A 21,181-nucleotide genomic window follows, 5' to 3' on the forward strand; every position below is an offset into this window, starting at 1 on the left:
ATTTTCCTTCCCTGCTGTGAGACATACACATGTGCTTATCACAGTGCAGCTAGAATATGTGTAATTTTATCTTCCTGACTTTCCAACCAGTCTGTTACTGAAAAGGACACATGCTTAAGGCCATTGAGTTATTTCACTGTATTTAAGTGCTTGTTGCAAACAAATGCTTTATTAAAATTTAATTTACATCTACTTTTTTTTTTTAATAAAAAGCATGCCATAAAATTGAAAGCAAAATCGGTTTATGTTGGTCCTGTATTTGGTACAGAATATTTTCATTCCGTGTTGATACCCTGCTGCATACACAAACACAGTGATTATATGCTAGCAACTTCTGTTCCAGGGTTGTTTGAGGACAAGGAATTGGGAGTTAGTGGAGATAAAGCAGTAAAGATGTCTGCTCAGTATGCAAGAGTAGTTTGAAAAAGCAAGTTGGATGCTTGAGCGAATTCAGTAAGAGCAAGGAAAGCATGACATTGTATTAAACACTATATGCCCTCATATAGTTCAGGTTCCTTTTTTTTTTTGCTGACTTATGAAAAGCATTACAGATATTGAAGCTTCAAGGTAGTTAAGATGCTCAGAAATATGAGGCACGGAATGGTTGGTTCAAGGAGCAGAAACCAGTGAGATGATTTGAAATAACCATACAGATTATATAACATAATTGAACTTTTTCAGCCTTTTACACTGATTTGCACTGCTACTAGCAGCCACAGCTTAGCTAGCCTGTCACTGAGTTGCTTTATGGAAGAATTCCCGCAGCTTTTACCTGGTGCTTTTTGTCTTGGTGCTTTACAAAGGAGATCATTCTGACTGTCCCCATTTTACATGGGGAAAAGGAGCTATAAGGGAACGAAGCAGCCTGGTCTGGTGAAAGGTGTTCCTCTCCATGGCAGGGGAGTGGAACCAGATGATCTTTGTTCTATTCCAACCCAATCCATTTTATGATTCTGAGGGGTTTACCCTACAGCACTTGGCAGGTCAGAGCCAGAAACTGCTGTAGAAACTCAGGTTTTCTGCACTCCAGTTTCTGTTCACAGTCTGCATTGCTCCTGATCTTTCCTGTTGTCCAAGAGGTCACAAGTTTGGTAATTAGTTTACCAAGACAGCTACAAGGCAGTAGTTCAGATAAAGGAGGCAGCAAGCATCTGTAGCATTTGCTAAAACCAGAATAGGCTTGAAGGACATGGACATAAATACTTTTTCACCCTAAAAGGATGAATAATTGACTATCAGAGAAAGTAAATTTTCATTAGGTTTTGTTTGAAAAAGGACTGGATAATTGAAGAGACAATATTTTGCCTGTTTGCACAGATTGAGAAGTGACACCAACTGTGGATCAGGTGCAGACTGAAGTATAGGGAATGAATTTTGCCAATTTGAAAACCCCTGAGCAGTTGTCTGGAGACATTGTGGTGGTCCTATTTCTTTGGGAATGCCAGATAACTGTCTGCTGAAAACTCAAACATTCAAATTTAATGAAATAACGTTGTATTTTCTCCTTATAACGAACTATGTCCACTTTTAATGGTTTTAGAATATATTGAATAATCAAAACTAAGTGCCTCATAAATGGAAATTTTTGTACTGCAAAAATTCAGATGAGCTAAAATAGTTTTTCTGTTTTCTTTTCTCTTCAGTTCTTCTAGTCCAAAATGTACAGCGTGTCAAGAAAGCATAGTAAAAGATAAGGTATTGTTAAAATTGTTTCTTATTCAAGAGTATTGAATTGTGTGGAATACATAAATTGTGTTACTGTTATGTGATAATATTTTATAAACCTGATAAGCCGCTTAAAAAGGTAGGTTTGTCATAAACCCTAAACCATGTATTTTATAGAGGTAGGTGGCTTATTTTTCCTGTTAACCTCATGGTAGAAAACATGTCAGCTTCATCCCAAAAAGTCCAGACAGATGTCACAGCTCATATTCATAGTTGGGAGCTGCAGCAACACATTGCAATTGTCCTCCCATCAACCAAGAGGATGATAAGAAATACTCTATCTGCTGTAGATTCAGGGATGTGACAGGTCTTAGATGAACACTGTTCCTGATTTGGCTCTGGACCAGGGGCTTCTGTTTGACTCATCTCTTTTACAGTGTGGTGTTCAGTGAACTACACTGGAGTTAGGACAGTGGGGAGTTACAGTAATGGTAATAGATTCTTTTTTGTATGAATAAGTTATTTCAGTGATACACTTTTCAGTGTTTTTCACATCAAAATGTTTTGCTGCCTTTGGAAGATTGAGGGTAGAAAAACTTCTCAGCTTAGTATGTGGTTTATGTGGTTTTTCATTATTGCTTAAGCGTTTAGTAAATTATTTGTGCTAGTATCTTTCTTGCCTAAATGAATGCTTGTGTTCATAACCATTTTCAAGAAAATGTTGATGGGTACATTAATCTCTCCTTGTTTGAACCCAGAACAGTTCTCTGAACAGTGCTCAGCGTAATTCAGTTTTGACACAGATGGACTCTCCAGGAGCTCAGACCAATAATCATGATGCCTAATTTATTTGTTCTTTTAACTCTGACTTTCTGGCTCTCAGTATACATAAATATGCACATTTGTACATACATAAACTTCAAGTATCTCTAAAACAGGAGGACAAGAAGGCCAGTATATACTAAATACCTGTTAGGCTAACTGTGCAAATCACTGTTTTTCTTGAAACTGGAAACCTCTCTTCCCACAGAATGCTGAAGTCCAAAGTCACAGAAATGCTTTTAGATAGTCTTTGAAAAACTTTAAAAGTTGTCTTCTTACCTTAACTTCAGTCAGCAAAACCCTGCATACTAACCCTGTGAATTACTTTGGAAAAGATACTGCAGCATAGGCAATTGATTATTTAAATGAGACTTGTTGATTCATTAAACTTCCTATATGCTTCTGAAAAGTAAATAGAAATCAGTGACCTGTGTCAGATGGGATCAGATGAGAATGATTGCAGTGTTTCCTTCTTCACTGATACTGGGGATAGGTTCATAGTCACTGTGGGCAGGTGGATCATAATTCTTGGTTAAGTGTTAGCATACAGAACCATTCTGTAATTACTGGAGTGCTGCAGTGTACACAGTATCACAGGAGTCTGTTTATCAGAGAAGCAGTCATAGGTTGTGCTTGGTTTCTTAATGGCCATTAAAGCAGTTGAAAAATAATTAGAAGTTTTTATATCTTTGGTTTTGGACTTTAAAATAGCAGTAATGGTCTTCAGTTCTTACCTCTCTTTAGTTCCTGCCCTTCCCAGTTTGGCTTCTTGAGAGTTCAGTTGTGTTGTCTTTTATGGGGTATCTCACATAAAAGGTGTAAAGCTCAAACCCCAAGCTCTCTATTTGTAACTTCTTCCAATTTTACTGTGGACAAAAAATGCGGAAAGTGCTTATAAACATTAAAATGGAGAGATAAAGCCTACTTATCTGTGAAATAAAAACTCTCCTTCAGTCCAAAATCTTAGAAAATATCTGTAATTATGTGTTACCACTGAAGTGCAAGTAGGTATTCCAGCCAACCAATCTCGTAATTTTGGGTCCACCATCCATGAAATGCTTCCACTCTGAACCACTGTGTTTTGAGTCTCTTTTGTCTTATGGTATTGTGCCTAATACAGCAGCTCCCCAAACAATGTAGAGAGTTCTCGCTTGTGCAGGCCTAATGTTGGCAAGCAAATAGCAGCAAATTTGGTCCTTTCTTGCACCTTTCCCTTTACTTTATTTATAGTAAAACTGAAACAGTAGTAGAATATCTGTCCAAATACTCTCTTTCATTGAGCTGCTTCACAGTGGAGGAACCTCAGTGGTGTGCACATTCCGGGAAAATCGAATAGCAGGATTTTATTTCTGGCACGTAACGCTAGAATTGAACAACACTGCTGTAGCTGAATGGCATGGCTTCTACTTTATTTGAACTTGCATATCCTTGAGTGGCTTTCAGTTTCTAAAATAAAGCGATTTTTGATTTTTCAGGTATTTAAAGATAATTGTTGCAGGAGAGAACTACTTGCCCTTCAAATATACTGCAGAAATGAAAACAAGGGCTGTAAGGAACAGCTATCTTTGGGTCAATTACTGGTAAGTTAATCTAACAGTCATAAGCTTTCTTTTGAGTTGAAGAATGAGGAAAAAATTCTTACAAATTAAAATCCCAGTCAGTTTCTTAACTTGCTCACACTGGTGGTTAATTTGATTTATAAATGTTACGATAGATTTAAATTGTTGAAGCTCAGCTTTTGGATAAACTGTAAGGAATTGTAAAAATCATATGATTGTCTGGCACTAAAGCTTGGAAATGTAAATTGGATGGACCGAATGAGAACTGGAGGGAGAAATAAAGTAGTGAAGAATCTTAATGTGTACTTGACAAATGTGAGAAATTTGATTTCTATTTTGGTGTGGTTTTATTTTTATTTATCTTAATCCTCTCATGTAAGTGGTGTTTATGCATGAAATTAAACCTTTGGCTTCTCCAGAGTTGTGCAAAATGACCTGTAGCTGTTTTGGTGAAGGCATGAGATAGCAGTAATTCAGTAATTTACAGTTGTATGGTATGTCTGCACAGCAGTTTGCAGTGAGATGTGTAGATTCTTGCTTTGAGTGAGCAAGCTCAAGTGCCTAAACAACTTAAAGCAACATCTATGTTTATGTGGAATAATATACCTTGAAAAAGAATGCTTACTGTTTGTTTAAATAGCCCGTGTGGAATTTTGTGCTGTGTTAGAATGCTTTTAGTGTAGCTCATGTACATCTGTAATACAGTGAAATCAGCTGTCCAGGTCAAGGGACTGTACAGTCAGAAATTTATTCCTCAGTAGATTTGTTAGTGTTTGCTCCTGTGTGATCCAGTTCACAAAATAACTTTGCTTACTTTGGTTCTGAAGTTATTTAAGGTTGGACGTCTTCAAAGGATGGAAGACACGTACAAAACTTAATTGGATTGACCTTTTTTTTTCTTTTATCTTTCAGATGCATTTGAAAACTGATTGTCAGTTTGAAGAACTCCCATGTCCTCGTGCTGATTGCAAAGAAAAAATACTGAGAAAGGATTTGCCAGACCATGTAGAGAAGACCTGTAAATACCGGGAGACAACCTGTAAATACTGTAAAAGCCAAGTCCCAATGATTATGTTGCAGGTGCAGTATTTTCTTGTGTATATACATCAAGATTCCCTATATTAATGTGGAATAATAACTCTTCCTGTCCTTTTCCATAGCTGCCAAAAGAGCTTTGGCCTCTCAGCCAGAATTAATAATTCAGAAAACAAAGTAGGCTGCCCTTGAAAACACGTCTTTTTCCTGTGAAAAAATTTGTATTTAATAGGAAATATTTTCTTTATTCTGATGTTCAGATACTGAATTTAAAAAAGTTCAGATCCACTGCATAGTATTGATACTGAAGTTAATTTTGCTATGCTTTTTAGATTTTTACAATTTAGGTGATAAATGTAACTACCATAATAACACTCAGATGTTGTGCAGGAAAAAACAAAAGCTTTTTTTTTTTTTTACATCTTCCATGTGATTCTTCTTGGGTACTGTGTGATCTGTTTTGAGAGGAGGGGAAGAATGTAAAACCAATTGTGTCTTGCTATAACCAGCAATGGTACATGACAGGCCTAAGATGAATTACTGCTGTTCTTGGCATCAGAGTACCTTGTCTGAGAGGCAGCATATTGAGGGTTAGAATTACGGAGCAGAGGTTGTGAAAGTCATCCTTACTTTACACATAGAATTGTAACTTGACTGTGTTTGTGTTATTTCACGTTGAAAGGTATTATGCTGAATCTATCTTGCTATAATTTTATCTCCTTTTTTTTAACTCTGTCTACATAGTTTCCATAGTTTGATAGTCTTGGATCGCACACCTTCTTAGTATAGTAAGAGTGATGAGAATTTCATTTTCGTTTGTGTTCTTGTGTGTTGTTTGTTAGGTGAGGTCTGACAACGATGAGAAGTGTTCTTTGCTTGGAGATGTTACAAAAAGGCATAGGTAGAACCTCACTAAGTTCTGGTTTAGATTTGGCTCTCAGTTATTTGAGTGCACACTAACAGGGACTGGTAGTTGAGTAATTGTGCCTTACCTAGAACGATGAGACATGAAAATACACAGAAAAATTTTCTGCCCTGTATTTATTCTTGTACATTCTGATACAGAGGTGAAAGTGTATTTGGGTAGATTATGGATGCTGTTCTCCCAGAATTATCATTAGGCTGGGGATTGGCATGAGGCAAAAAGTGATACCAGAAAATGTGTGGTGTCTTAACAGACAGAATCAGTGAGCATTAAATATGTTCTACAAACTGGATTGGCTGATATTTTTGGGGGTTTTTGCCTAGATTTTTAAAAGTTCAGTGGTTATAGAAATGCAGATGGACTTATTTGTCGTGGCCTGATTAAAATGTTACCTCACTACACTTTAGTAATAAGAATCAGAAGCTTAATGAAACATTTGAATCTTAGAACCACAGAATTTCATTTGGTTTGGGAGGGGCCTTAAAGATCATCTCATTCCACCCCTCCTGCTGTGGGCAGGGACACCTTCTACTCAGCCAGGTTGTTCAAAGCCACATCCAGCATGGCCTTGGATGCTTCCAGAGATAAAGCATCCACAATTTCTCTGGAAAATCTATTCTAGTGCCTCACCATCCTCACAGTCTAGAACTTCCTAATATCTCACTTAAACCTGCCCTCTTTCAGCTTAAAGCCCTTTCCCCTTGTCCTGTCTCTACATGCCCTTGTAAAAAGTCCCTCTCCAGCTTTCCGTAGGCCCCTTTAGGTACTATAAGGTTTCTTTTGACTTCTCATTTGAGTTTTGCCACCCCGTTGACAAAACTGGGTTTTTAGAGATGAACTTGAGTTCATCTCTTAAGTTCTGTAGCCTAGAATTTTCTCTAATGTAATAATGACTGAAGCTGGCCTCAGTGACTTGAACTGAAAAAGGAGATAGAGGGAGCAGACTGAGAAAAAAGGTATGCAAATGGAAAGAAAAAATTTTACTGGAGAACATGTGGTTCACATCTTCATAGAATCCCGTGGCCCGTGGGGTAGGAAATCCCCGTTGTTGGAGGCAGACTCCAACAAGTTAACAATGTTAGTTGAGCGTTTTTTTAGATTGCATTTGTCTTGGCTGCATGCTCACCCAGTGACTTAGCCTCTTAATGTCTTTTGTTCAAACCATCTAAAAATTCAGGATTTCTTTTTGTCACAAACCTACCTTTTCCCTCCTGTACCTCCTGACAGATAAAGATGGTACATTGTTAAAATGGAAATTGGTAGTCTGAAATGCTTCTGGATTACTGTATTTTTTGGTGTATAATCCACAAAGCCACATGGGAGTGCTCGTCCTGTGAAAATGATGCTTAGGCAGCTGTAGCATGACATGGATCTGGAAGGACAGCACTTCTTGGTGCCTGGGCCCCACCCTGAAACCCTGGCCACAAACCAGACCCTGCCAGGGCAGTCTGGACTCTGCCCAGTGGTCTGAAATACAGCTGAGCTGACTGGGACAGCCACTGGGAAGACCCCAGACACTGTCCCTTGCTCCCTGTCACTGTGTGGAGCCAGACTTGTTCCTAATGTGGCACTGGATTTTCTGGAAGCCATGTTAACATCCTGCCTTGCCCTCATCTGTGCTGGGAGCCCTACATGTGGAATCACCTGTGGTTTGTACTGGATTTGGCGTTTGGCTTTATGTGCTCAACTGGGTGAATTTAGATTGGGAGGAAGAGAGTTCTGCCTTTGAACTGGGATTACTCTGGTATATCCTGAAGTCATTGGAAAGGCTTGCCTTGGTTTCAGTGGGTGGACACTGGGATGTGGAGTGAGGAGGAAAGAATGCTGAGAAGTTGCATGATGCCTTTTTATCATGAACCAAGACTCAGTATCACAGCATTTTCCCAATGGTTTGGGTAGATTAGAGAACAGAGGGAATTAAAATTAGGGAATGAATATTAGAAGGGAATACTTTTCTGAGTTTGTAGTTGATAAATAAGGAAGTGTGTGGGGCATTAGGCTCCTAAAACCACGTGGTTGTGTATGATGTCTCCCTTCAACATGATTCCAGGTGTGTTCATGATGAGGGGTCCAGGTCCAGCTCTTCACTATGGGCAGGAGTGGTGCTTTGGGACTCTGCTTATCAGAAGAGCATCACTGTCACCCTTACAGGCCGCTCTGAGGAGAGCGGTTGGCACTGCTCCTGGCTGGGTACCCTGGTGGGCACAGACTGAAGGTGGCTCAGGAGCTGTCCCAGCTCTCTGGTGAAGAGCAGCTGGGGTTCCCTGGTTCCTGTCACTGGGACTGTCTGTGTGTGCCACGCCAAGTGAGCGAGTGTGAATGGGGAGCATGCCACGGTGGATGGGTCAGGACAGTGCCTGATGGCCTGCTTCAAAAGGAGGAGATAAAATTTCAAATAGTGCCTGATTTATGCCAGAATTCTGACCAAGGCCTTTCACATATAGGAGATCAGATCTCCTTTATCTCTTGGTTTTGTTTCAAAAACCTGGTTACTGAGTAAAAAGGACATGCTATTTGTTCTTCATTTTCTAGCAGGCTTATAGATCCAGAGCTTTGTTTCCTTTGCTTTGCTTAAGTACCAGAAATGAAGCAGTGTGTTTCAAGTTGAATGGGACGTGTCACTTGACGAGAAACGCATTTTTCATTTTGTTGAGAAAACAGAGAGGAAATGTAAATTCAGTTATCTTGGGCCTGACTTCCTTCCCTCACTGGGGTGATAGGGTTTGACAGCTATGCTGAGATACCTGTCATCTGCGTTCAGGTTAAAATCCCTGCCCAGCATCGTGATGTGTAACAGTGAGACTTAGTATCAGACAGCTGGGCATCAAAACTAGAAAAGAACTGGAAGGGAATACCTATACATAGGAAAGAGAATCTCTGGGAGTGGGCAGTGTACATTTCTGAAGAACTTTTCCAAGTACTATATACCTTACTAGAAAGGACGTCTGCGCTGGTTCTGCTTGCTCTTAAAGATGCCCAGTTTTGTGAGTAACTGTTGAGGAAGGAAATTTAACTTTTTTTGACTTTTAATACTGTTTCATTGTTTGAAGTAAAACCAATAAAATGCTAAGCAAATAGATTTGCTTTGCATGGGAAAACACAAGGAAACCCTTCCTCAGAATATCAACACCTCCATCAAAAGTATAAACTCATGTTTGAGCAATTGCAGTTCTGTAACTGCACAATTGGGAATAACATTAAAAAAATCTTGTGTGATTTTTAATTATTGTAGGATGCTTTTCTTTGCAGGTAAGTCCTCTCTTAATTAAAGAGTAAGATCTGATTTGTGGTTTGTTTGCTTTTTTCCTCTGTAGAAACATGAAGATACAGACTGCCCATGTGTCATGGTTTCATGTCCTCATAAATGTAGTGTTAAAACACTCATGAGGAGCGAGGTAAGAAGTCAATACCCAGTGTTGTGCTGAAAAATTAAATAATGTCTTTAGTAAGATCTCGCAAGAATTTTGCCAGAAGCCATTTCCTTGTTAAAATGTGAGATCTAAGGAAAAGCTTTTTCTACCACACAGTTAAGTGTGATAACACTCAAATATTTTTAATGATTTCTTGAAAAACTATTTTAAAAGAAACAGTTTCTTAATTTTGAGTCCTTATTACACTTGGCTTGTCCAAGATTAGCGCATGTCCTTCCTGCTTTCATTTTTACTAGCTCTCCCCCTGCCCTTCCCTCATTTCAGCACCACAGAGCAGCATCTTGCAGTAGTTAACTTATATTAAAATAAAAATACACAATTAAAATTCAGTGCACATTGACAAGAGTTAGTAAAGCCTACAAAAATCATATAGACATGTAATTTCATGGAAAAACTTAAATTACGATTAAATCTGTTAAATTTGGGGGAAAAAACAGTAACTGATACTTAGAGAAATTGTGTAAGATAAAGGTTGAGTACAACACTCCAACAGCAGATGCACAAATGCATAAAAATTTCTCTTAATGTATAGAAGCTTCCAGTAATATGTAGATGAAAAAAAATTAAAGCCTGACTTTGAAGAGATCCATGTTCTTGTACGTGAAAAGATAAAAGTAGCATCTCTCAAAATCGAGGTACCTAATTTTTCCCTAAAAGGAGAACTTACTTACCAAGGATAGAGAAGACCTTACTGAAGTCTTCATCACTCAGTAAGCTGCTTTTAAGGAAAGTGAAGTTTCTGATCTGAGGATGAGCTTTTCTCTTTCCTCTGCTACTTATTTCCCAAGTTGGATTTGTACCATTTTTCAGTTGCACTTATAAATTATTAATCATGGCAGAGTGCACAAGGCACATAAGGCTCCTGCCAAAGTTTAATGCAGTCTTTTCCTCCAAGATAATGAAATACAAAATATATGATAGATACTGTATTTATTAAGAGAAATTGAGCTGTTAAGAAAAGAGAAAATATGTATTCTGGCCAACCCTACCAGTGCTTACTTCAGAGATTCGATCCTGGTTCTGGAGCACTTTGGCTTATTCTTATACCCTGACTTCAGCAGTTACTTTTAGAAGAGGTGTGTCTGAGTGCTTATAAGAACTGAACTATTAAAGCCTGGATTGTTACACACACAGTCAGAATTGGGTTTGAAACCATGGGTAGAAACAGAACTTTGAACAGCCCTTTGCCCTGCATCATCTGTTGCTGTATGTTGCTTAATTTTTTTTCTAATACTGTGAAAATGTATATATTACTTGGTTGCATGGTTAGGGACAATAAGTCTCATGCAGAAAATGGGAAAATGCCTGCCTAACAGTTTGAGAAAATTCTGTACTGTACAAGTGGATATCTTACTGTAGAACAAAAGGCAATTTTCATGTTTAATTCATAACTCTTTGGCAGACTTCTGGTTTTTAGGAGTTGAAAAACATGGCATTCTTGTAAAACCTGTTAGATCACATGTCCCTTTCTTACTTGTTCTTATTTTTTTTCTCAACTACATGTCTTTTGAAATGATACTGTGAATTTCTACAAGGTAGTGTTTAGAACACAGTAGCTGTGAATCAGAGATGAGTGACTGATGGCATCTCAGTGTATGTGATTTTAAAGACTCTCTTGTCTGTTCCAGAGCTACACATTCAAAGCAGTGTTGATTGACCACTTCTTTCCAGAGAGGTGGATGAGCTGAGTCATGTGGGGCTTAGGGTGTGGGAATTTCAAATGAAATTCTGAAACCCAAAAGAGTGATGCCAGCTGAGGAGCCAGGCTCTAGCTCCTGTCTGCTTTGTGGGAAATACAAACTGCAGACCCTGTTTTTGAAAAGAGTGTTTGTTGCGCTGTCCTTTCCAAAAATGTCTCTCTGCTCCAATTTTTAGGCAGTTTGCATCCAGCTGCTGCCATCTGTGCTGCTGCTGTCCATATATATGTATATGCTTCTGTGAATTGGTTTATTTTTAAATGAAAAATGGTCTGTGCTCATAGTAATCCAAGATATTGGACTAAATCTCAATCTGTGAAAAATGCAGGCATTTTGCTAATCAGTTTTAATCCCATATACTGCATTTTTTTTTAAAGTTACTTAACTGTACCTATTCTAAAACTCCTTGTCTGTTTCATGCAGTACTTGTTTAGTCTTTCTTGTGTAATCTGTTAAATTTAGGCACGGAGAACTGCATGTTTTGTTTTGAAAAGTTGGTTCTTCATGAAATTAGGATTAGAAAAAAATGTACTTTGCTACAGTGAAACTGATCTTAAGACTTGCTCAGAGCACCAGTAAAAAAAAAAATCACTTTTTGTGAAAAGACTAGTCATTCACTGAAGTCAAATTAAATCAAATAATTGTAGAATATGTTCTTTCTGTTTTTTTGAGTTTTTTTAATTGGGTTGCCTATTGAAATAGTCTTTGGTAGAAGTTTCACTGTATATTAAATGTATCACACTGTATACTGTATTGGCATGTGCGTGTGGTTTACATATGTGTATATACAGAATTTGCACTTGAGATCAGACTGGAGAAAATATACACATGTGTGTTGTATGTTCTGCAAATGGCACACAATACAAACCTGATAATCTCTGCCCTTTATGTTTTGAGCATTATCATGCAAAAGTCTTTTTTGCCAAAACTCACATTTTTTTCCTATTGCAGTTGAATGCACATTTGTCAGAATGTATTAATGCCCCAAGTACCTGTAGTTTTAAGCGTTATGGCTGCACTTTTCAGGTCAGTATATAACAATTATACTTCCCAATTGCTGAAAGTCTGCAAATAGAACCTAATTCTTTGACATGAAAGTTCTGGACTTCTGTAGTTTTCGTTAAGAAAATCATCCAGTTGCACCAAGTGATTATACAGGAGATGTTTGATTTTGCATTTTAAAAATAAAACACGGAAAGCCCACACATTCCTGCAGTGGTTTGGGAGTTCAGTTATTAGATACATCTTGTTGAAATAGGAATATGACACATTTGAAGAACTTGTTAACTTAGGGTAAGAGGAAAGTCTCTTTGGTTCTTAAGAAGATAGACGAGTAACTTCAGTTGTTTCTATGAAAGCATTTTCCTGAACTAAGTATGTTTATATTTTCTCTCATTTGTGTGTCTTAATATTTCTAATTGAGGCTAAACATAGGTTAGCACACTTAAAACATGTATTTCTATGTGCATTTATATGTCCGTGTGCACACAGGTGTATAATCAAAGCATGAAATTTATATTTAAAAAAAAAGTTTTCAATTTTAATCCTGGCAATCCCTGCAATATTTAAAAAAATAAAAAATGTCAAACCTCAAAGTTTAGTTTTAGTAGTATTATTCTAGTCTCTTTCAATATTCTGCTTCCCCTACCATATATCCTGGGGAATTTGGATGCTTATATAATGAAAATATTAGTCAGGACATTTCAGAAACTGCTGACAGGAAAAAATGGCGTTTATCTGATAGAATGATTCATTTGTTAGCCCATGGCTATTTAAAGAGACAAGGACTGTAAGGAGCAACACTTCTCAATAGATGATTTCCTGCAGGTATTTCCAGGTTCTCAAATAATGAGCATTCATCTTTTTAAGTGTTTACAGTAATGCTCTTAGTGCTAGAACTGATCAATGCTGTAACCCTGCCCACTGTTATGTCGTACGTATTGCCATTCATTTTATGTATGTATATGTGTGCATATATGTACATATATCCACATATATATTTTTAGTATTTTATATAGAGTACATACCTTGAGGATCATTGAAACCCTTTCAGTTGCTTTGCAGCATATCTACCATCAAAGCTAATATTCTCTGCATTGCAAAGCACTTACTGCAGTAGGTGCAATGCAACACGATACAAATCAAGTAAGTAACGTGGTCTGCATCTTATGTACTCTGTATATAATCTATGTGTGTTCTGTAAACTCTTTATATAGTGGTTACTTGTAACAGCACTTATAGGTTGTGCAGAGGCAGCATATCACAGAACAATCATGGTAACATCTTAAAGGTGACAAAATAAGCATTGTAATAACTCTGTGTAGTTTTTAAAGCTGGCAGTTTCCAGTGATCATAAATTTATCTTTAAATATTTGTCTTTAATATTCAGCTGAAGAAAAATACAGTGGTCATGAAGCTGTTCATGAAATAGAACAGAAGTTTTAAATTGCAGTTAGTGGAATTGGCAGTTCTAGATTTTACATGACTCAAAGATTTTATTGTGCTTTGTTTAGTTCAAAGCTACACAAAAGGCTCTAAAATACAATTCATTTTGTAAGTCTTGTTCATCTTTATTGTTTCTGAGTTATCAAGCACACTGGATGGAGATACATGGCAGTTGTATAAAACACTTGCTATATTAAATGTATTCCTGATTTTTGTAAATTCCCAAGTAGATTTCCCTTCTCTCTACAGTTCTGCAACATGCACCCGTGAACCAAAATATGTAGTGTTGGTTCGATGTCTTTATATACTCTTTCTTTGTAGGTTAAAAGAAGTGGAATTGGCTAAAATGTATAAATTCTTTGTTGTCACAGGGAACAAACCAACAAATTAAAGCACATGAAGCCAGCTCAGCAGTGCAGCATGTTAACTTATTGAAAGAGTGGAGCAATGCTCTAGAAAATAAGGTATATCTTCTACTCACTTCTAATTTTCATTGACTTCTTTAAATCATATAAAAGTACTGGAAAAAGCGCTTTTTTCCTGTTTCACAGCTGTTCAACATTACAGCTAAAGCACTAGTAGACTTCAAAAGCTATCAAACCATTTAGCATCTTTGTACCTTTGTTACAGAATAAAATGCTGTGAGAAACTTGGCTTCGCAACTCCATGGACAATTTTCCTCATTGATAACTTAATTAAAACACTTTTTTCACCTAGATAAATAGTCCAGGATTGTATTTCCTCTCTGCCTTCTTACAGAACAGAGAGTTTAGAAAGCCATGGCAGCGCTATGAGCTGTATCTTTGCTACCTCATCGTTTTTCCTGACATAACTTTGGAAATGTGTAATAAACTGGTTATATATTTCATTTATTTTTGCTCTTGCTCTCCAACCTTAAAGACCTGCACAAGTTAATTAAATTAAAGATACTGTAACTCATGGGTATGATGATGTCTGCTTTAGTGCTAGACCAGAGTGAAGTTCATGTTGCAGTGCTTCCTTGGGACTCCAGGTTTTTAATTGTTTGGGATTTGGGAGATGCTGGGAGTTGTACCAGCTATGATCTTGTGAATAAATTTGAATGACTTAACCACCTGTTCTGAAAATAAAATTCAAGGCTTTGATTTAAAAATACAAAACTTCAGAACAAATGACTGTTTTCTTAAATTTTTTTGAAAAAGTCTTACATAGACATCAAAATAATGTTTCTGTATTTTTAGGGGAAAGAAGATCCCAGAATTACCAGACTATTTTACGAGTGCAGGCAGAAGAGTCAGGAGCCCCTTCAGACTTTACTCAAATGAGTTTATAAGTAGCAATTCCAGTGTAAGCTCAGTGGCACTTAGGGATATGACTTCTGTCATCTCAGAGCAGACCACAAGGTAGAGTTTAGCCAACTCTGTATAGAAAGCATGGTCCCTTCTTGGCCTGCAGAGATCTCGTGTGCCTGGGTCTGCAGCAAGGTCCTGCAGCTGCAGGAGGTGTAGTTTTAAAGCAGACAGTAACTGGAACAGTGTAATAGGTTTTTTGCCCCCAGCATGTTTGTTCCTGACCTACTTGGTTTTGAACTTGAAGCCCCTTAAGGACTTCCTTAAGGAAGCCATTGAACGTGGGAGAGGTCTAATACAGGTTTTTTTTAGATAGAATTTTTCTACATGTGTAGGTAGGTCTTAGTTTGACAATCCATAACATTACTTCAGTTTGCTTTTGCATGTGAAACTTTGTCAGTGTAGGAACTTTACATTTTTCAGTTTTGAAAGATACAGATTCATATCCTTAGTTCATTTTTCATTAGTCTGATTAAAACTACACAATTTATTTTACATCGTAGGAAAAAACCCACGTTCCCTGTGACTTCCAGAACAGATCATGTTCTGCCTTTTGTCAGTGTCCTGAGAGGTGCTCTGTCATTTAAAAAATGCCCAGCGGTTCTATGTTTGTCTCTTACAGACCTTAGAGACTCTACACTTTACTACTGTTTTATGTTCAACTTTTGTTTCAACTTTCATTTAGGACTTAACTGCTTATCATTGTATGTCCATTTTTTTTTCTTTTTACTTCCTGCTTTGTAGACTTCTTCCTATTCATAATAAAGAGTTGAATCACTGGAAATCCCAAGGCTGTGCCAAGTTACCAGAATAGCTAACCGCATGTCATATGTCAGTGACTTTATTCTAGGGAAGGGTAACAAAATGATTTGTAACTTTATTGCTGTGCTCTTCTTTGAGGAAAAAATTAATGAATGTGCTGAAGAACAGCAGTGCAAGGTCAACTTGGCTCATGGGTATCTCAGAAGTCTTAGCCCTGCTGAAGTCAGGGGAAGTCTTCTTAGTTTGTGTAGGGTCAAGATTTCATTTGGGGTTCTCTCTGTGATACGTCTGGACGGGAAAGGAGAAGTTGCCTTCTCCCAGTCACCACATTCTTTAACAGTGCATGTGGAGTAGGCCAACTGAAAGTCTTCAGAGCTGCAGAGCTAAGTTAGGAGTTTGGTATTGAATGGTGCTGGTGGCAAAGAGTAGTAAGAGAAGGTCACATGTAAAATCTTGAACCAAAACTTTGTGGGGCGAATTAAAATTCAGTGCTTTTTTCACTCTGTGATGGGATAGAATTGCAGACTGAACTCCCACAGTTCTGTAATGTTGGAAATAATCAGTTGAACGTAATTTTGTGGCTGCAGCACATTCTTAATGAAAATGGGTATAAACTGTTTTTTCTTTTTCAATACAAGACTTAAATATGGGACCTGTTTGAATAGTTTCTTGTGGCGTAAGGTTTTTTCCATTCTTCTTCAGTAAACAACAGCTTAATTTGCAAAATTGCTGAATAAGAGCATGCTTTTTCATAGGAATATTTCAAATATGCCAGTGAAGTAAAGGAAGCTGATGCAGTTTGTAATTAGATGCTGTGTTTCCTTTACCCTTATTAAAACTGAAGTTCTGAAGACTTATGCTGAAACTATAGTTGGAAAACTATTTAGTGTTAAATATTTTTTTTTTATTCACAAATCACAAAGAAACTACAATTGCTGACTTAGCAATGACAGTTCTGTATGATTAAGGACTGCAGGACATAATTTTACTTTTCTTGTATTCTGTAAAACTGTGTAGAAAATCTTGGTACAAGACAGGCCCACGTTTTATAACTTGTACAAAAATGGAAATGTAATGCTTAGTGACCCAGAGCTTAACTGCCTTGTGATTGGGAGGCCTGGGGAGGAGACAGTGAGAAAAGGGAAATGTAAAGATCACAATTAACTAAAGAACTCTGATTCATTAAGGAAATGGAGGATGCAAAAAAATGAAGTGTCTACCCAGCAGATCTTAAATATCTGGGAGGCAGAGGTACTGGTTTAAATGTAAGCTTGTTCTTGAAAATTTTTTCTACTACCTAGGCATGCATTCCTTCAGCCTCAGTATTGCTTCTCTCTCTGCTCTGACAAACTTAGCTTTGTCTCATTTCTGTTGAGCTTCTTTTGCCAGTTTTTCTATGTATAAAGTGCAGAACCAACCTATGTGTGTATATCCACGTGTAGTGTACTATACTGAAAAGTAGATACCCACACATATATTATGGCATCTCTGTATTTTTGGGCCGTTGTCTAATGAACTTGCTGAATGCCTGTGGACTTTGACGGTCCTTTGTCTAGTTTAGGCTGGTTCAGAGGTTTGAGATTAATTACCTTTTCAGGCTAGATTCTGCTAGGAATGCAGTGACACATAAGGGATTTGGTGATGGTGTCTGATTAGAGGGGAGTTAGGGGGATGGAATTCTGCAGTGGCACCCACATCAGAGGTGAAGATGGCTTAACCTCAGACTAGCACCTGTAACAGAGGCCAGGGAGTAGGTTTTTTTTGACAACATGAAACATCTAAGTAATTCGTCTTGATGTGAAACATATATCAAGATTCTTCTGGGCTTGAAATGGTGCTGCTTCATATCTGTATAAAGATCTATCTGTGGAATAGTCAGGGCAAGTCCAAACATCATTTTGTGCCAAGTGTGTGTTTTCTGCATTTTTGCTGCTGAATAATCTTGCCTGGGGGAAAACTAGATTTGTCAAAAAAGCAATGCACCACCACCAAGCAGCCCCCTTCTCCAAACCACATTAATGAACAAGCACTAAGAAGTGTGACAGAAAATATTTACTGTATTACTTTCATCCCAAAGGAGATATATAATATGATATTCTTTTAACAAGGCTCATGTTTTAAAAACAGAATGAGTCACTAATGAATAAATTCATAAAATGTCAGTACAGAGAGAGAATATAATTCACAGCCTGTAGCTCTTTGGTCTTTTCTACCAGTAGGCACCATTGGATTGTCCTTCAAATGCATGGATCCCTTCTGTATTCACTCATTTTCAAGAGTTTTCATCACCATCACATTCTTTTAAGTCAAGTCAATCCCATGCAGATGTTTTTCCTTAAATTTGCTATAGATCAGGATAGATCTATAATGGAGTGGGTGAAGAAGATTAGTGTTCCCTGATCCAACCAGCTCAGCTTGTCTCTGGTGTCCCTTCTGTGCAGGGCTCAAGTTCTTAACACCAATCTAGAGTGAATTAGGTTGTTTCTTCCAAACTCCAAGCAACTCCCAAGTCAGTTGGTGGAAACCAGGAAATCAAGCCATTAAACAAGTGAATAAAGAAAATGTTACATTTAGGCACAAGTTCTTTGCTGGTTTTGTGTCCCACTGCACTTTCTTAAGCCAAAGTTGTACCAATGCCATACATTGGAAGTGCTAAAGTAGTTGTCAGAAGGTTGGGGTTTTTTTATATATTTATTTGCAAGACATGGAGAGAGATTTTATTAGGATCTTATCCCTTTCATGTGTTTAAGATAGTTTAAAACTAACAAAGTTATAGGTATTTTGATAAACTTTGGCAGGAGTAATTGTAGAATTTTTTCCAGGTGGCCTTGCTCCAGAATGAGAGTTTGGAAAAGAACAAGAGTATACAAACTTTACATAATCAGATTTGTAGCTTTGAAATAGAAATTGAAAGACAGAAGGAAATGCTGCGGAATAATGAATCTAAAATACTTCATTTACAGGTAAGAAATTTAGAATCTCCCCATTAAAGCAGAAATGGTAGTAGCTTCTGTTCTGTGCCTTTACACTTGTGAAGTGAGGTGGTCTAATTGGAAAGGGGGGGAGAGATTTTACATTATTAGAGAGCCCTTCTGATTTTTTTTTGTGGTTTGTTGTGTTTAATGGGGTAAGATACTTCACTAAAACACGGCAATTGCCTAGCCTATGTTAAAACAAACAAACAAAAAAACTGTTTAAAAAGGGAAAAGATTGAAAACAAAATAGATATCTTATATGAAGAATAATCATAATTTTTTTACTTAAAAAAATACTTAAGGCAGTACTGTCACACTGAAGGGCAAGATTAGCACCTTACAATTTTCAAGTATTATGTATATTTCTTTTCTACTTGCTGGTATTTAAAAAAAAATATGAATCCTGAGTGAGATCAGTCTGGTGTGGATTTAATTCAAACATAGCATAATGCATTTGAATACTTTTTAAAAATCCACATTTCTCTTGTCCTTCTGAGGAAAATGTATCTAGTTATTCCTTTGCTCATAGGTCTGAGTTTCATGTTCTGTATTTTGAATGATCTGGCCACAAGGCAACATCAAACTAGAAATCCTCTGGATGCTCTGGCATGGTGGTTAGCCCAGGCTGAAATTCCTTGCTCTGTATTCAGAGCTGATTTGGAATGTGGGTGCTGGGAATTTGTATCAGCTTGCATGTTACTAACTACAATTAGGGAAACCTCAGGAGATATTTAGGAAGCAATTGTGGAGGTATCATTTACACATTAATGTAGTATGTCTGCTGCTAGAATGTCAGGTACCTGTTGTAGCATCCACCTTAAAGGAATGTAAATAAAATTATCTTTTTCACTTTATATTCACTTCACATATAAACTGCAAATGTTGATACTCAAGAAAGATAAAAGTATCCAAACCAGAGTGTGGCTAAAATTCAGAGGGTGGTACATTCAGGAGCTCAGAGCCTGGAGACCCTTGATGATGGTTTATAAGGAAACCTTCAAGTTTGGCAGCTGCAACCTTTTTCCTTATAGCAGTAATTTCTTTCCATGACCTGCCCATGTAGTGACCAGCTTAGCCTGCCTTAGTCATTGTTACTTGTCTGATGATAGTCTGGGATATGGCTGCCTGCTTGCAGTATTGTGTTCTGATACTGGGGAGCTAATCCTTCTATGTACTGATATTGCTGATTGAATCTACCAGGAGGTAAGTTAATTTGTAAGCCTGGAGTTTCTACACATGCTGTCTCTATGGCCAGCAATGAGAGTGGAAATGGAAAAAACATAGAGCAGAGTTTTTCATTATTGTCTTAAATGACAAATGGCCATATCTTTGATTTCCTTGAGCTGTAAGTGTTAGCAAAATCAATTTTCACGTAGTTGGTTTAGGAAAAAAAAACCTGAAACCACTACAAAGCAGCAGATTCCAACAGGTGGCTTTGTGGTGGTAATAAGTACTGGAGAAAATGTTTTGCTCTGGTTTTTTTCTCTTTTTTTTTCTTTTTTTTTTTCTTTTTTTTTTTTCCCTCTCCTGCTCTTTACTTCCTCTCGCCAGCTATTTCAATTTGGTTATTTTAAGCCAAACTGTATTTCAAAGCTATTTCAACCTGATTCCTTCCACTCAGTGGAATTTCCTGGTTCAGTCTGATTGTTAAGGGTATCCTGGAAACACACCTCAATTTGTTTTTTCCTGGACAACATGATTAGCCTCTTCTGTTGCCCACCAGGAGTGGAGCAAATTAGTTACCTTTTGTGAGCCATTCTTTTCCTGGGTTGTGTTGAGCAGCCATGGTTACATGGGAGCTACAGATACTGCACTAAGCAGTTCAGGTCTGGGCAAGGGGTATTTGCTTAGTCCCCCAAGACCTACTAATGCTACTGATGTCTAGTACAGTTCCAGTGTTGGCTGTCAGGTGACCTTTTTTGTCTGGGGAGCAGCAGCAGCATCATTGAGCATCATCTGCACTGTGAGGTGTCTGACACAGCCAGTGTAAATGCATGAAGGGAGTCTGGGCACTGGCAGGAACCTCAGCCTAGAGATGCTTTGTTTTCAGATGAGTTTTCTATGTACTGGTCTCTGGGTAAAGTGTTTTACCAAGGGTGTGTGATACTTTTTTTGGCTGCTGTCACGTGGAAACTTTCACATGCAGTATCCAGCCTTTCATATGGAAATGGCAGCATATGAGTAAGCCTGCTGTAATCGGAGTGGGGACGTGAGGTGCTGAGGGACAAAAGAAACAGTAGCCTCATGAACATAAAGTGATTTGATGAGTAATACCTTCCTTCAGAGGAGAAGGACACATGATTTCTTTTCCAAGTCGAGTAGTACCTTATCTAGTCTGTTTTTTTAGCTTTCCAGTTTTGCCCTATCAGTTGCAATGGAAAGGTCCATTACAACTCTTCAATTCCTCATGACATTTTCTGAAATTCTTTTAGCAAGTATAGTGCTAAAATTCTGGAAGTTGTTAGAAATGTCAAACAAAACCCTACATGAAAACCAACATCAAAAGGAGCCCACAATGGTTTGCCAAGCACATAACT

At 37.7% G+C, this 21,181-nt stretch overlaps 1 protein-coding gene across 19 annotated transcripts in view; it reads left to right on the plus strand.

The window, feature by feature from the left end:
- Nucleotides 1–21,181, plus strand: part of TRAF3 (TNF receptor associated factor 3) — a 70,238-nt gene that overhangs the window by 37,489 nt on the left and 11,568 nt on the right. For 17 of the 19 annotated variants that reach the window (XM_069018306.1, XM_069018307.1, XM_069018304.1 and 14 more), the window contains 7 exons: nt 1,644–1,695; nt 3,963–4,067; nt 4,959–5,126; nt 9,321–9,401; nt 12,086–12,160; nt 13,951–14,043; nt 18,492–18,632. In XM_069018306.1, coding sequence (XP_068874407.1) covers nt 1,644–1,695; nt 3,963–4,067; nt 4,959–5,126; nt 9,321–9,401; nt 12,086–12,160; nt 13,951–14,043; nt 18,492–18,632 — 715 coding nt within the window. The remainder of the gene's footprint in view (nt 1–1,643; nt 1,696–3,962; nt 4,068–4,958; nt 5,127–9,320; nt 9,402–12,085; nt 12,161–13,950; nt 14,044–18,491; nt 18,633–21,181) is intronic. The other 2 variants (XM_069018322.1, XM_069018323.1) reach the window with 2 other exon arrangements.

The sequence above is a fragment of the Aphelocoma coerulescens genome, chromosome 5, assembly GCF_041296385.1.
Source record: "Aphelocoma coerulescens isolate FSJ_1873_10779 chromosome 5, UR_Acoe_1.0, whole genome shotgun sequence".
NCBI classification, from domain to species: Eukaryota; Metazoa; Chordata; class Aves; order Passeriformes; family Corvidae; genus Aphelocoma; species Aphelocoma coerulescens.